Source organism: Myotis myotis, unplaced genomic scaffold (genome assembly GCF_014108235.1).
Source record: "Myotis myotis isolate mMyoMyo1 unplaced genomic scaffold, mMyoMyo1.p scaffold_m19_p_16, whole genome shotgun sequence".
NCBI classification, from domain to species: domain Eukaryota; kingdom Metazoa; phylum Chordata; class Mammalia; order Chiroptera; family Vespertilionidae; genus Myotis; species Myotis myotis.
In genome coordinates, this window is record NW_023416320.1 from 3,906,538 (window position 1) to 3,922,689 (window position 16,152).

General features: G+C 48.1%; 1 protein-coding gene across 3 annotated transcripts in view; it reads left to right on the forward strand.

Moving 5' to 3' along the window:
* Nucleotides 1-16,152, forward strand: part of ADCY8 (adenylate cyclase 8) — a 137,165-nt gene that overhangs the window by 93,727 nt on the left and 27,286 nt on the right. For 2 of the 3 annotated variants that reach the window (XM_036338036.1, XM_036338034.1), the window contains 3 exons: nt 5,193-5,293; nt 9,550-9,751; nt 11,842-11,931. In XM_036338036.1, coding sequence (XP_036193929.1) covers nt 5,193-5,293; nt 9,550-9,751; nt 11,842-11,931 — 393 coding nt within the window. The remainder of the gene's footprint in view (nt 1-5,192; nt 5,294-9,549; nt 9,752-11,841; nt 11,932-16,152) is intronic. The other variant, XM_036338035.1, reaches the window with a different exon arrangement.

Here is a 16,152-nt window from a genome sequence, read left to right on the forward strand (position 1 = left end):
TGGTCCTCTTTTCTCTGCTAGGGCAAGGCTCTGAATGAAGGTTAGGATGAGGAAGATGATTACTATTACTTAAAACCAACCCCAAACCTTTAGTGCCTTAAGAGAGCTTACTATCATAGAAACACGTATTTGGAGTGACTTCATTCAACTTAGTGTTGAATTCTGTCGTCCTGAGTCCCTGGCCACCTTTCTCTGTCCTGGGCTGCACGTCACTTCCTCCTGCCCTCTGAGGAACACGGGACTAGCTGTCACTCCCATGGCCTCACCAGGCTTGGGGATCGGACCAGTCAAGGAAGGAAGAGTCCTCCTGCCAAGGATGGGAGGTTTTGGGGAGGGGGAGCTGGAAGAGTGGTGGGTTGGAAGCTTTATAAAGTTCTGCTTGGGATTCTCCTATGTCAGTCAACCATCCTTCCATCCCCCCCACCCCCCCCACACACACACACACACTACCACCCCACCCCCAAGGCACAGCACAGCACAAGGAAATATATTGCCATTAAGGGTCTTCTTTTATCCCTGGGGTGAGATCCTTCCAGCCTCACACTTCTGGGGCTCTCCATCTTATACATGTTAATGTGTTTCTTTGTGAGTCTACCAAACATGAGGAAATCCACGTTTGTGCAAAAGCGAGTTACTCAGAAAGAAGTGTGCCGTGAGAGATTTCCTCAGGCACCTGTCACTCACAGAACCGCTCTGGTAACGACTCTGGCTAGACACTAGACACTAAGCTAGGGAAGACAGTCTATTTCAAAATACGAAATTATTCCTTTGCATTTTTATTGCAATTATGCCTTTTACCCAAATGGTCCAATTTAAGGAGGTTCTAGCCATTGCCGCACTACGGTAATGCGTGAATTCACAATAGAATGAGGTTAACTTCCCTCATTTACTCATGAAAAATGAGCAGATTGTCCCTGTTGAGATTCTTCTTTAATTTAACAAACATATTAATTTATGCTAATGAAAGACATGCTAGGAAATTATCTCTCGCAAACTAGATTTATCCAAAGATGAAATGGGTTCTCAAGTGAGTGGTTGATTTCCCCTATCATTGGAAATCTGGAGGCAGGAGCTAACGGCTCATTTCTGTGAGATTTTACTGAGTGAAATCGGCAATAAGAAGGGTTAGACCAAGGCAACAAATACAATCCACTCCACCCATAAAATTCTGTAAGCTCGCATGCACACTTGGACAAAAGTATGGCTGCAGGTGGCAGCATTAACGAGATAACTGCTTTGGCTAGAAGCATCCCTACATCTTGTGGAGTTGTAAGTCCTCTGTACCTCCTAGGCCCGTGGTCAGCAAACCACGGCTCGCGAGCCACATGCGGCTCTTTGGCCCCTTCAGTGTGGCTCTTCCACAAAATACCGGCTCTTCCACAAAATACCGACTTCTGCGCATGGGCCACGAAATTTCAATCGCACTGTATGTGCGCGCTCACATGTGGTATTTTGTGGAAGAGACACACTGAAGGGGCCAAAGAGCCGCATGTGGCTCGAGAGCCATGGTTTGCCGACCACGGTCCTAGGCGAAGGGGAGAACCTAGGCATGGAGGGTGATTTTCCTCCCACACACCTACCAAGATGTCCTGGGTTGTCTTAGACACAGAAGCACAGAAGACCAGAAACTCTGTCCATCACCTCTGTAGGTTGGCTCCCCTGGCCATCCCTCTGTGGGTAAAGAATCCAGACGGGCTTTTCCTTGTGTGATCAAACCTGTGTTCCTGGCTTCCTTGTGACAGATCCATGAACCCATAGATCCTCAAGGCTCTGATGTCATCTCTGAAGATGCCTTCTAAGAGCATCCATGGCCAACATCCCCACCATCCCCTCTTACTTCCTTGGAAGGGAACCCTACTGTCAATCTAATCAAGTCAGAAACTTCCATAAACCACATCACTGAAATATGTCACGATACACTACTGTGTGCCCAGTGAAGAAAATGACCTGTCCTTGAAAATAGCAAGATAGCAGCAAGTGGAGCAGCCAAGGAGACCTCAGGCTGGGGAACAAACTCTCAGGATTCCCTACTTATAATCTGTAAAGTCCTGGTTGAGTTACTGAATTACCCTAACCCTCAATTTCATTATCTGCAAAATGGGGATATGATAAATAGGATCTCCCTCGAAGTGTTGTCATAATTAAATGAGATCATCCATGTAAAGCACGGAGCATAGTGCCTCCTTGCAGTGGGTGCATAATGCGTGAATAAACAATAGAACAGAGGTTAAATTCCCTAATTATCCATTGTTATCACTCAAACTTTTCATATTACATTTTGGCCAGTTCCTGAAAACCCTAGAGATTCTAAAATAATAATCAAATTCTAATCTACGCTCTCAAAGGAAGCCGTTGTAATTGATGCCAAGCGTCATGCGCTTTTAATTGGTCTGAACCCCATTTACACCTGGATCAGGTACTGCTCACAGGGAGACACTGACAGGGGAAATCTGGAGGCAAAGCAAGTCTTCCCACTTTGTCTTCCCCAGCTTGCCATGGGAAGAAAATGAAAAACATAAGATCTGATGCAACTGTAGATTGGACGCATAATGATCATGTAACATTTTGAAAGTCATCAGTAAGAAAAATTTAAAGGAGTCAGAGACTCAGGTATCTATAAGGACCTCTCATGGGGAGAATGGGCCAATAATGGAAAGAACACTTTGCAAAGGAGTGAGCTCTCAGGCACTGGGAGTGTTCAAGTTGAGGGTGTTCCAAGCCCTAGGACATCCTGCCCCAGCTCTGAAAAGAGAAGCCCACTTCCTCCACCAAAGCAGAGAAGGTCACCTGGAGATATCAGTACGCATTTGAGTCCATATCAGGGGTGTTATGGAAAGGATTCCTGAAGGCAGAGGCCCATTACAACTGCAAGATGCTGTGACAGTGATAGTAATGAGTTAATGACAATGACAATGATGATGATAATGATGAAGATGAAAAGGAGGAAGAGAGGGATTAAGTACACTAAAAAGTATTGTTTTAAAATTTTCAAGATCAAATCTATATAGCCAAACCAGTTTGAAATTAATCAGTCAGCCAACAAAGAATAATTCCATCTTGTGCAATTCATTGTTAAGAGGAATTGAGACATGTATCTTCCTTTGAATTAACTGCTCTGTGGCTAACTCCTTTATTTTCAAGCTGGTGTGTGTGGGTCTCTATGATTGTGCCCCTTTCATTGAAAGCACTTTTGTGATTATTAGTAGCATGGATTTTCTATGGCATTGCCAGGAGTCACAATGGCTTACAGTGATTCTTCGGAGCATGTTCTGGTTTTCTCTGGATACCAAGCAAGCTATCCGAACATGGGCAGAGGCCTGAGGTCTGGGGAGTGAAAAAGCATTGCCCAGCCACCTCTGAGCAGTGAGCTCCACGGAGCTCACCAGCTGCAGACCACTGCCCTCCCTGAATCTTAGCCGTGACAGTGAGCAGCAATTTTGATCTGAAACCCAGACCACACCAAGAAGCAGGCAAGAGAACAAAAATCATGTAACTGTTGGCTATGACCACCGTACCACCAAGAGGTATGGTTTCTTCGGCATGACCACCAAGAGAAGGTGATGGTCACCTCTCTGTTGGGGGCAGAGAATGAGCTCACAACAGTGAGAGCTCAATGTCCTGACTTCCTTCATAAAGCAACTCTGTGAAATTCAAATCAGGGGCTACAAGGTTCTAAAGCCAGGCTTAGCTTCCCGCCCCCTCCCTCTACTGCCCCCCCTCCCCCGCTGAACATGATCTGTATGCTGTGTGATCCATGGCAAGTTACTAGGCCTCTCTGGCATGAAGGTACTAGTAAAAGGAGAAGCTTGGTTTAGGCCAATTCCAAGGTCTTTTTCTGGTTTAAAAACTCCTTTCCACTCTAACCAGTTTGGCTCAGTGGGTAGAGTGTCGGCCTATGGACTGAAGGGTCCCAGGTTCGATTCTGGTCAAGGGCATGTACCTTGGTTGTGGGCACATCCCCAGTAGGGGGTGTGCAAGAGGCAGCTGATCAATGTTTCTAACTCTCTATCCCTCTCCCTTCCTCTCTGTAAAAAAAATCAATAAAATATATTTTAAAAAAACAAAAAAAAAACAAACTCCTTTCCTCTCTCTGAGGGGGCTGGATTATTCTTCCATTTAATGACTCCAAGGTGAATCTGGAAACCAGGCAGGACTCGGCCATTGAGCACCGACCTTCCAGAAGCTTTTAAGGCTGGGTAATGAGATTACCGAGTTCTCTGGATAATCAAAATCAAGTCAGCGCTGTTCCCCGGGGCTGCCTGCAGCAGACACAGAGGGCATCCAGCTTACGGGTCCATCAGTCTTGGTTTCTCTCGCGTGAAATGAAAGGGCTGCCCTTTTTCCATTTAAATGTAAGTTAATTTTTAAAAAACGGATCCTCAATGCAATTTTTTTTAACAAAAGAAAAAAATGACAAGAAAGTTATAAGCCAAAATGTTAATAAGTGCTATTTCTGGGGTACTGAAAGTATAAGTATTTTTGTGCATATGTTTTTCTATATTTTCCAACACTGGGTAATTGTATAATTACTCTGCAATCAAGAAAAAAAGGTTACTTTTAGAAACAAACCAATAAACTATCAAAGCTACTATTGAAAAAAAAAATTTTTAAATAAGGAAGTTGCAAAGGATTGAAAAAAATAAAGGGCTGTCTTTGCTGGGGGTCTCTGAGGCTAATTTCTGTTCTAAGAGTCTGTGGATTTATTTTATGAAATAGTTTTATGAAAAATGAGGCAGAAAGACTCTCTGGGTAACACATTTCCCCTGTGTCCCCAAACCAAACAAGAAATCGAGCAAGATCCTTAAGGGACTTAAGTTTGCTCATGAAGGAAGTCAGTGTGAATTTGATTTGCTAAATATATGGGTGTGTGCTCTTCTGTTTTGTTAAAATGATGCTAGTTCGGTGGGAGAAGAAAGGGACAAGCTCAAGCCAAGTCCCCCTCCCAGGCCCTGTGCCTGGGAAGGAATTTATTTCCTCCTGGGCTCTCAGCAAGAGGCTGGTGGGAGTGGGGAGACGATCCTTGGTGAAGGGTTTCCTAAGAGATGGATTCCTCTTAATTTTTTAAAAAAATCTTTATTGCTTTGTCTCCTCTTGCTGTTTCCCCCGCCCCAACTCCAAACACTGGTGAAACTGAACTCTTGCAAACACCCAACTGTGACAGAAAGTAATTTCTCCTTCTTTTTTGATCACAGTATTCTCAAATGAGGGACGAAGTGTTCAAGTCAAACTTGGTGTGTGCGTTCATCGTTCTTCTGTTTATCACGGCAATACAGAGCTTGCTTCCTTCTTCAAGGTAAATGCGCAAGGACACAGTGGGCAGGGGAGAGCTCTTCGCGAGCCTATGGTCCCTGGCCTGGGCCAGCCAGCCGACCTTTGCAAGGGGTCAGAATTTAAAATCCCGGGATCCAGGACGCATGGGTGGCGATATCAGTGTCTCTTCTGTGGTCTTCCTCTGCTTATAAGCTCATCCTTCTGCCAAGGCCAGAGGCCCTCCCCCAATCTTAACAAACACATAGACCAAAATCCACATAGGCCTCCCTCTTATGTGACATCACCCATGAAGGCAGCAAGTGAGTATAACAGCTCGATCGGTTTTCTCATCTATAAAAGGGGAATAACAGTGCCAATGTCCCAGGGCTGATGTCCGAACTTAATGAGCCATTTGATCAATTCTGGCCCCATTCCCCTTTCTGGGCCATAGTTTCCATCCACTGAAGTGCTAAGAATGCCTTCCTCACAGGGTTGCTAAGAGGATCAAGGGAGCCTTGGCCTCCTAGGCTCTTTGCAGGTTCTAAAGGGTGTGCGAATGTCACGGATCAGTACCACCTGGGTCTGTTTCCCACTGCACCACAACAGCTATTGGATGTCCACTCATCCCCACCGATGCCTGCCTCCCCAGCAAACATCCGATCGTGATACTAACCCAGGCCTGTATACAGACAGACTGCAGAGAGCAATTAGAACACCGTGTCGAGGAAGGATTGGACAGAGCTGTTTGCACATCCCTTGTCATTCCTTTTCAGACTCAGTTTCAGAAATGAAAGGTTTCCTCACCTCTTCCGTACACCACCCATGCAAAAGCAAACTCGGGGCCCCTGGGTGCCTGAGGAGCTCTATGAGTAGATAAAAATTACACCCTGGCGTTACCATGTTTTTGTGTAGATATGAATGGATGCTGAGGAGCTGTGGCAGGGCCCTCCAGAGGCATTTAACATGCAAGTAGGAAGCCTCTCTTGTCACTAATCCTCTTCCCATAGATCCTGAAACCGTCTTTGGTTTCCTGAATTTCACCACGAACAGAGACACAGAATAACCTTTCTTTGAGTTCTTATGTGCAAACCATTTCACTGCGTGACTACTTTAGCAGCTGAACCTCCTTTAAGAGGTGAGCTTAAAAAAACCCAGTTTTGCACCTTGAAAACTTATACTCAGAAGAGTGAGTTACCCTGCCTAAGGCTTAGCTCTTGCTGCGGGACCATATACCTGCCTCTCACCTCCTGTCTTAGTCGGCTCAGGCTGTTATTTTAAAAAATGCCACAGACTGGGCAGCTTATAAACACTAGAAATTTGTCTCTCACAATCTGGAGGCTGGAAGTCCAAGGTCAAGTGCTGTGCTGGCTGATCCAGTGTCTGGTGAGGTCTCTTGGTTCACACAGAGCTACCTGCATCTTCCACATGCTTGTGGCAGAAGGGACGAGGGAGCTCTCCTTTTAAGGGCACTAACACCATTGCTGAGGGCTCCACCTTCATGACCTAATCACCTCTCAAAGGCCTCAACTTAAACACCATCACACTGGGCTACAGGATTCAACATATCAGCTTTGGGGAACACAAACATTCAGTCTGTAGCACCTCCCTTTCCTTTATCCAGCAAGCCCAGCAGGAAGTGCTGATCGCTTAAAACTCTGTTAGGGACTCACTCAGGTGGTTCTCTAGGCAAATACAGCCCGCGGCCCTCCAGTGCACCTGACACCCCACCAAAGTACACACGAAAGCACAACAGCTACGTGGGCAACAAACATCCGCTTCATAAAGTCCCAAGACAGCGCTGGCTTTGCTGAAGCAGAGCGATGGTGAAAGCTGGAACACAGAATGTGGTTACAGTCAGGAGAGGAGAGCACATGGTGTTTGCTCTGAATCTCTCAGCTCGATCTCTGCCTCTCCGTTCTCCCCTCCAACTCCAGTGTGGGGTCTCCCTGCTGTGATGGTGGGAAAGGTCAATGCAAGGCACCCCCGCCCGCCCACCCCAATGCCAATGAATGAAGGGGATGGGACTTCCTGGGGCGACCTGAGTTCCCTGCCTGGGGAGAGATGGCAAAGAGAAGAGATAACCAGACTTCTTCCCACAGGGGAGGTCAAGGCTGTGGCTTCCAGGCCCTCCCAGTGAGTCTAGGTCACAGTGGTCGGCAAACTGCGGCTCGCGAGCCACATGCGGCTCTTCGGTCCCTTGAGTGTGGCTCTTCCTAAGCCTTAGGAGTACCCGAATTAAGTTAATAACAATGTATAGTTTAAGTTTAAAAAGTTTGGCTCTCAAAAGAAATTTCAATCGTTGTACTGTTGATATTTGGTTCTGTTGACTAATGAGTTTGCCGACCACTGGTCTAGGAGGAGGAGGGGACCTGCATCTGAATTCACATGCACACTGACATTAACAGCGACCTTGTGTTTCAGGAGGAAGGAGGAGGCAGCAGGGGGTAGCCAGAGGGGCTGAGAGGGTGGGCGGAACTCTTCCCCTGAAGGCTGGCGAGGGGAGGAACGGCCTCGGCTCCCCATTGGAAGCTCCATCAGTGAGTGTTTATTGAGCACCGTCCATGTTCTCAGCCCTATGCCAGGGGTCCGGGAAGAATCCAGAGAAAAGCTGAAGCTTGGAGGCCGCGCAGGCGTTCCCCCAGGAGAGGGAGCCCCAGCGCTGGGGGGAAGCAGGCAGACTGTGCTCAGCACCAAGGGCCTGGGCTTGACTGTTGCCTATGGATGGGAAGGGGAGGGGCAGAGAGATGAGAGAGAGACAGAGAGGAAAGGCAGCCCACAGAGATTTCAGATGCTGGCAGCTGGAGGCCACAGAACTGGGCAGCTCTCTAACCACCTTTGCCTGGTTGGCTTAACACAAGATGTTCATAGTCTCCGTGGCTGCCTCACATGATGAGACACAATAGCCTTGGACGTCCTCTCCCCTGGGATGGCCTGACACAGCGATCCGCTGGCTTTCTCCTTCATCGCCTCCCCCTGGGGCCCAGGACGAATGGTGTGTTACCAGCGGGTTTGGGGGAATTTCCCATCTGCCTGGAGCCCTCTGGGAACCCACTGCCGCAAAGACCTTCCATTCTTACCTAAAACTCCTGCAGATTCCCTGCCAGGGTAGTCCAAATATCAAAACTGTGCCGTATTTAAAAAGAATGAAAAGAACAAAACCTCCCACAGGGAGAGCTGGGCTGGAGCCACACTTCCCAGCCTCTCTGATGCTGGCCGGGCAGAGGCACCTGAGGTCTGGCTACTCCCTCCTTGTAAAGGCCTTACCCCCGGCTGTCATGACGCCCTGTACCCCCACTACCCTGCCGTTTGGACCACATTCCCTAACTTGCCTTTGCCACGGAGAGGAAGCAGTCAAAGACACCTCCAGAGATGGGGTTTTAGAGAAACTGAGTGGCTAGGAGCAGCCTGACCCCCAGCAGAGGTACCCACTAGACAGGAACTACCACGGCAAGAGCTTTGGTGAGAGCCTGAGCTCAGGATGTAGAGTTGGGAGTGATGTTGAAGCCTTGGGCAAGGATGTATTCACATCTCAAGGACTGTACTCACGTCTCAACTGTATCCTCACCCACGTACTAAATGGCACACAGCACATGCCATGCAAACCTTGGTGATCACTCACCAAGCTGAGCAACTTGGACCAGGTGCCAGGTTCGGTTCTTGGCATCAGACCAGATGGAGAGGGAATGTGTCTTATAAAACCCGCCTTGAAGGGGAAAGGGCGTGTGGGTCCCTCCCACAGCCAGAGTTGTGAGATAAGATCCCAGTGTCGTGTTGCCTTGGCAGCCGCTGGCCTAGTGAGAAAGATGAATAACAAAGGAAGTGCAGAAATTGAGCAGCAGTGCGACATCAAGCCAAGTGGTTGATGTTCACTGCAAAGTTTCTCAATCAAAAGAATATGCTAAGAACAGATACAATAAGCCCGACTGGCATGACTTAGTGGCTGAGCGCTGACCTATAAACCAGGAAGTCAGGGTTGGATTCCTGGTCAGGGCACATGCCCGGGTTGCCCGCTCAATCCCATGTGGGGCGTGCAGGAGGCAGCTAATTAATGATTCCCTCTCGTCATTGATGCTTCTATCTCTTCCTATCTCTCTGAAATCAATGAAAATATATTTTTTAAAAAGAATGGATACAATAAATGTTTCCTGCCATAGCCTGTTTCTAAAAACAAGTAGAGATTTAGAGGAATTATTGGGACCAAGGGTGGGAAGGGCAATCATGGCTGTGACTGACAGCATCACCCAGCCAATGGGAAATAAGAGGATGGAAGCCATGTGACCCAGCTGTGTTTCCCTGCAGGGCTATGCCAATGGCCGTCCAGTTCTCCATCCTGATCATGCTGCATGCGGCTCTGGTCCTCATCACCACGGCGGAGGATTACAAGTGTTTGCCACTCGTCCTGCGGAAGACTTGCTGCTGGATCAACGAGACCTATTTGGCCCGGAACGTCATCATCTTCGCATCCATCCTGATCAACTTCCTGGGCGCCATCCTCAATATCGTAAGCATCCCAGGCCCGCCCACACTCCAGTGTCCGGGATGCTCTCGGGGGCCCAGGGTTTGTGGAGCTGCTACAGCGTCTTGCATTGCCTCCCTCCACACCAGTTACCTTTGTGCCTGGCCCAGCCCCAAGCTTAGGGACAGAGCACAACGGTGCGGCTACTGCCAGAGCCGGGCATTTCACTGGGCAGTTCCAGTGGGAGAAGTTTTGTGCTGCAAAGGCCTCCAGCCTCCCTGCAGTTCCTGCCGTCACTGGCTACTCGACGGCAGGGGTCAGTCAGGCACCGTGTAGGAAGTACCCCCTGCTGTGTGCCACGCACTGAAGGAGGAGCCGTGCACAGTGCGGTTTTCATATTTAATCCTCACTAAACCCCGTGAGGTAAGTCTCATTATCCCCACTTTATGGCTGAGGAAACTGAGGCTCAGAGACATGAAATAACTTGTTAATACGGTCTGTCTGACTCCATGACTCATGCTCAGTCTCATCTGCTGAATGGTATCTCTGGGGATGGGAGTGGGGCCATGGGGATCAGTAGCTGTCGTTTACTGAGCATCCACTGTGGGCTACAGGTAGGTATTACCGTTCCCACCTAATGGATGAGGAAACCGCATCTCAGGAAGGTTAAGCATCTTGCCTGTGGTTTTCTAAAAGCTCCTATTGGATGTGACACATCGAACTCCAATGAATCTCCAACTGCCATGTTTATCATTGTTTTTAGTTCGGTGACCCATGTGTCAATGATTTCATTTTCTCAGTAGAATGGTAACGATAGCTGTAAGCATTGTCTGTGTAAATACAAGCAGCCTGCGTTGTCTATGACTTAGGGACGGAGCGGAGGGTAGGAGTGGTTTGTCTGATCCCAGGGTTTGAACCTGGCATGTGGAGAGAGGCTAGTGGAGGCGTCATCTGGTGGCTGAAACCATCACCAGGCCCCTTGAGTCTGAGGAGGGCATCCACGAGTTCAGGCGTGGACACACCTGCTTTAGGATTTTAAGATGAGCTGGGGGAAATGAATAGGCGAGGAGGAGACAGAGGAATGAGGAAAATGAGTAGAGGATTATATGACCTGAAATGTATTGTGCAAGTTGGCCTAGTATTTACTTAGAGTCTATGCTGCTCGAGCTCTACGGCTGGCCTTGAAGTAAAGGACTCGATGGGCTAAAGAAAAGGGGAATCATAGTCTAGTTAAATTCAGCGCCACATGAGTATTTGATGTGAGATTGTGGTACTTGAACGTGGACGTGCATAGGACCATTGATCACAGAATGCAGAGTTGTAGCTGGCACCTTACTCTTGACAAATCAGATAACTCTGGGTGCAGAATTGGGCAATCAGTCCAGAGACTCAAGGTCAGGGTTACCCGTGGGGCCAGCCATGCCACAGTGGTGTGGGTGGAGGTTCTGAGGCGTTGGAGTCAGATAGACCTGCGTTCAAATCTAAGCTCCACCGCTTATCAGCTCGGTGACCCGGACAAGTTACTTTCCTTCTCAGAGTTTCCTATTTTTCAGTTGTAAATGGGGATAAAAAGAGCAGCAGCATCACACGGGGATTGTGAGGGAGTTTTTGTACCGAGTGTCTGGCACAGAGGAGGTATTCTGCCAATGGTAGCTGTTCTTTTCTGAGCGCCATGAACATCACCTGCAAAATGTCTGGGCTCTGAATTTCCCACCACCCCAGTGCTAAGAGTCTGTACGGAACATGTGCCCCTCGGGTCCCTTAACACCTCCCAGCTGCTGAGGTGGAGACAGGCTGTGAGCACACCCAGGCCTCTCCTGCCACCCAGCTGCTCTCTTCTGAGCCCCCGGGCACCCCCGTGACCCTCCGTGATGGGGCCACGAAGCAGTCTTCCCCGCTGTCCTCACTGGGTGGCCAATGCCCTTCTGAGCCAGTGCTTTCTTTAAAGTGAAAGAGAAGACCCCCGCTGGCACTGCCAGGCACAGTGATGCCCCTCGGGCCTGGTCCGCCCCAGGCTCTTGCTGAAGCCCAGCGCCCATAGCACAGGACGCCTTTTCCAGCACTCACACTGACTTTGTTGTTCCTGTGTTTTTTGTTTTTTTGTTGTTGTTCTTTTTTTTTTTTTTAATCCGCAGCTGTGGTGTGATTTTGACAAGTCGATACCCTTGAAGAACCTGACTTTCAATTCCTCAGCTGTGTTTACAGATATCTGCTCCTACCCAGAGGTATTTATTCACAAGCCCCCTGGGCAAGACCTGGGCCTAGACATCTCCACCAGCTCCAACCACGCAGGACTGGGGAAGGGCCTCCAAGGGCACCGGAGGCCTGTTTCCTTCTTCTGCCTCTTCCTCCTTCTTTGTCCTTCTTCTGCTTCTCTGCCTTCCCTTCTCTCCTGGTCTCCTCTGCTGTCCCCTTTCCCTTCCTGCTCCCTCCTCCACCTCTTTCCCATTGCTGCCCTTTCCCCATGTCTCCCTTCCTCTTCCTTCTCCTCCATGTCTTCCCTCTTCACCTTTCCCTCTACTCATTTCTCTCTTCCCCTCTGTCTCCTCCTCCCCTATTCATTTCCACCAACTCATCTTAAGATCCTAAAGCAGAGGTGCCCAGTCATTAATAGAAGACAGAGCACGGAGTTACTGCTCAAAGGGTGTTTGCTGTATTGGAAAAGGAAAGCTGGAAAGATGGATGGATGGATGGATGGATGGATGGATGGATGGACAGATGGAAGGAAGGAAGGGAGGGAGAGAGGAAGAAGGAGCTAGTGACTCACAAAAGCAGAACACAACTAAACTTAAATAAAAGTGGTGTAGACGGTACATGGAGGTGTAGACAGGGTCAGGAGGTGTCCCGACATCACCCCCACCATCGTAATATAAGTCTGACCCTCTCTTGGTGACAGAGCCACTGGTCTGGTCCTGGGTATCAGGGTCAACCTACGGGGCCAGGCAAAGGACAAGCTTAGGCTCCACTAGTCATAGCCTAGACCTTTACACATTAGGACAGAAGTCCTGGGCCAAAAAGGAGGATAGCTAGGGGTCCCAACAGACCCCAGCCAACACCATACTCTGAGGACACTAAGTGGACTCTTGTTCTCTAAGACTCTCTCCACGATGTGGGTGGAGGAAAGGCTCTCTGTGTCTCACCTAGGCCCCAGAATGCGTGTGAGAAATGTCTGCAAAGAAGAGAAAGCCTCGCCCCGCTCCCCAGGTGCAGAGCATCTATCTACTTGATATGCAGAACATCATTGAGTCAAGATGTGTGGGGTAGAGGCTGTGACCACCTCCACTTTATAGATAATGAAACGAAAGCTTAGAAAGTACCTTGCTCAGTGCCAATCCTGCCTGACTCCCATTCTTCCTCACTCCTTTCCGTCCTTCCTTCTTTCCATCCTCCTCTTCCTATCTCAGTTATCAAGACTCGCTACTGCAATGCAAACCATGTCTGGCATATCCTGAGCCCATACGTCTGAACCCAGGCTCAATCCCTAGGGAAGAACTAGGCTCATGTTAAGGAAGTTCAGGGCTGCACAGGACAGACCACGTGCTCTGGGACTCCCTCCACCAAGTAATGAGTGAGCTCTGAGGTCATGGACTCCTTGGGACACCAACACCCCAAGAATGTGGAGGACTTGAGGGACCCAAGAGGCAGTGAGTTGGCCAAGAGTCGGATATTCAGAGCTAGGCAGAAGCTGGATCTCACTCCCAACAGAGCCTCTTCACTTGCTAGCAGCAGAATCTTGAATCAATTCTTACTCTCTCTGAACCTCAGCTTCCTTGTCTGTACAACGGGAAAAATAATAGCTTCTTCACGTGGCTATTGTGGAGTTAAGGAACAGCACGTTCTCATGGCGACTACCTAGAGGAGCTAGCAAATGCTGTGTTTCTAGCATGACGTCTGACATGAGTGGATGTTCATGAACTATTTAATCTGGGCTTCCGTGTCATTCTTGACCAGCAGTTGGGGAGGGGGGGACCTTTTCTCTGTCAAGGGCCATATGGATATTATAACATCATTTGCAAGTCATATAAAATTATGAACTTAAAAATCTTGCTATATCTGGTTAAACATTTAATTAACTCAATCCTAATGCCTTGGCAGGGCCAGACCACACGATTTTGTGGGCCTTACACGGTCCTTGGGCCAGACGTTGCTCACCCCTGTTCTAAACCAACACTACATACTCTGGGCCCCAAACCTGAACTCCCAAACTCAGGACCACAGCACTCATGATGCGTAGGCTTTTGGATCACATAGCTTCATCTCTGTGCCTCAGTTTCTTTATCTGTAAAGGGAGGGTGAAAGTAGTCCCTTCCTCATGGGTGGCTGTGAGGATTAAGTAAATTCATGCATGTAACATGTTTAGAGCAATGCCTGACCCAAAGGATCTGCTCATTAAATGTCAGCTGTGATTGATTTATCACCTCTAGTACAAGCTTCTGAGCCTGTACTGCCCATACATGTTTACTACAAGTGACACACCTGTACCAGTGCTGACATATCATGTGCACTATGAAACATACTCAAAAACAAGAATGTTAAAAAGTGAGATAAAATAAACAAATCAGAGTTTCATACTGTCCTCCCACAACCAAAGAATCACCTTGTTCAGGGTCAGACTCTGCCAGCCACCTGTTTTGTAAATAAAATTTACAAATGGGCACAGCCGCACCCATTTCTTACCAATTTTCTATGGCTGCTTCTATAGGACAATGGCAGAGTTGAGTAATCACAACAGAGATGGTGTGGTCCACTAGGCCAACAATATTTACGGCCTGGCTCTTTAGAGACCATATACTGATGCCAGCTACTGATCTCTCTCTGGTGCAGGAATCCCACTGGTCAAAAAGATGGGCAGCTGGGCTGTGTCCATCCCCAGCTACTATGACAACCCAGTTTGCCCCACCACTTGCCATCCTGATGACTGTGGCTGTGGCTCCCTACCTAAGGATTTGTCTAGCAAACTGGAAGGAATCAGACATTCAGACCTTCTAAAAGGCTTCATCTTACACACCCCTTCCCACCCCTCACAGTGTGTCCCCAAGCAAATCGCTTCATCTCTCTGAGCACTGTTTCCTCATCTTTGTCTCTGACCTCTGATCCCATGAGAAATGATACTCAGTCCAAAGGCGTGTTATTAAACTGGATGATGTGATATAAACAAAAGAGGTTGTTACAATTATAGTGCAAAGTAGAATTTCGTTCTGAACTGTAGCTTGCCAATTACTGAAACAGAAGTGAAGATGCAGGAAATGACAGCCAAGAAAGCCATGTGCCAACTGTGAGTGGAGAAGTAGCTGAGGGGGCAGCAGAGAGACACAGGTCTGCAAAGTGAATGCAAATCACATGCACAAACCCACCATGTCATTATCTCAGGCGCCTGAAGGCAGTCCTCAGGCGGTTTGATGGGAAGACCATCTTAGAATGCAGGCCCTTGATTACAGGCTCCGGCAGATCCGGATAAACAGCTAACTATATTGCGAGAGCATTCGGAGCGGTCTGTCGTTTTATAGGCCCCCGGGAGTGTAATTGCCTGTGTCTTCTCATCCTGGTGCTTTTCTCCCATTTCCTTTCCATGCTTTCGGGTCCCACCCAGCCTTCAACCCCCCGTATGCCAAAAGGCATTCTCTGGAGGACCCAGTCCCTTCAGGCCTCTTCTTGCCATTTCACAGACCCTCTGGCATCATCTTCGAATTCACACTCGGTCCTTTCTGCAATGTATTTATCTGCCTAGAACATTCTTCCCAGCCCGTCACATTTATAAACTGCTTTGAGGACAACTGACAATATTTATAGTCATTCAAGATTACTCAAAGGACAGAACCCACAGTGTGTGCTTAGTAATTCTTCTAAAACAAAAACAAAACACACACACACAAACACACACACACACACAGTAAGAAAAAACACGAAATAAGCCAGTCAGAGAAAGACAAGTATCACATGGTCTCACTCATATGTGGAATCTAATGAACAAAATAAACTAATAAACAAAATAGATCCAGAGACACAGAAGCATGGAACAGACTGTCAAATCTCAAGGGGAAGGGGGGGGTGGGGGGGTGGGTGGGAAGAGATCAACCAAAGAACTTGTATGCATATATGCATAACCTATGGACACAGACAATAGTGTAGTGAAGGCCTGGGGGGAGATGGGCAGCTAGAAGGGGACAATGGGGGGAAATAGGTACATCTGTATTACTTTCAACAATAAAGATAAATTTTTTAAAAAATAAAATGCATACAGTGCATACAGTAGAAGGGGGGGGAGGTCTATTTCAAATGAAGTAGCAGAGAGATATTTTACCTTCGCACCTGAACTACTAAAAGCAAACAAACTGGGCGTCAGACAGTGACCCCAGAGAAGCCGGAAACCCATGGAATGAGCCCTGTGGTTCCTGAGCTGTGTGGCTGCTGTAGGCCAGCTTTCAGGCTGTGGCTCAGGCTGGGGA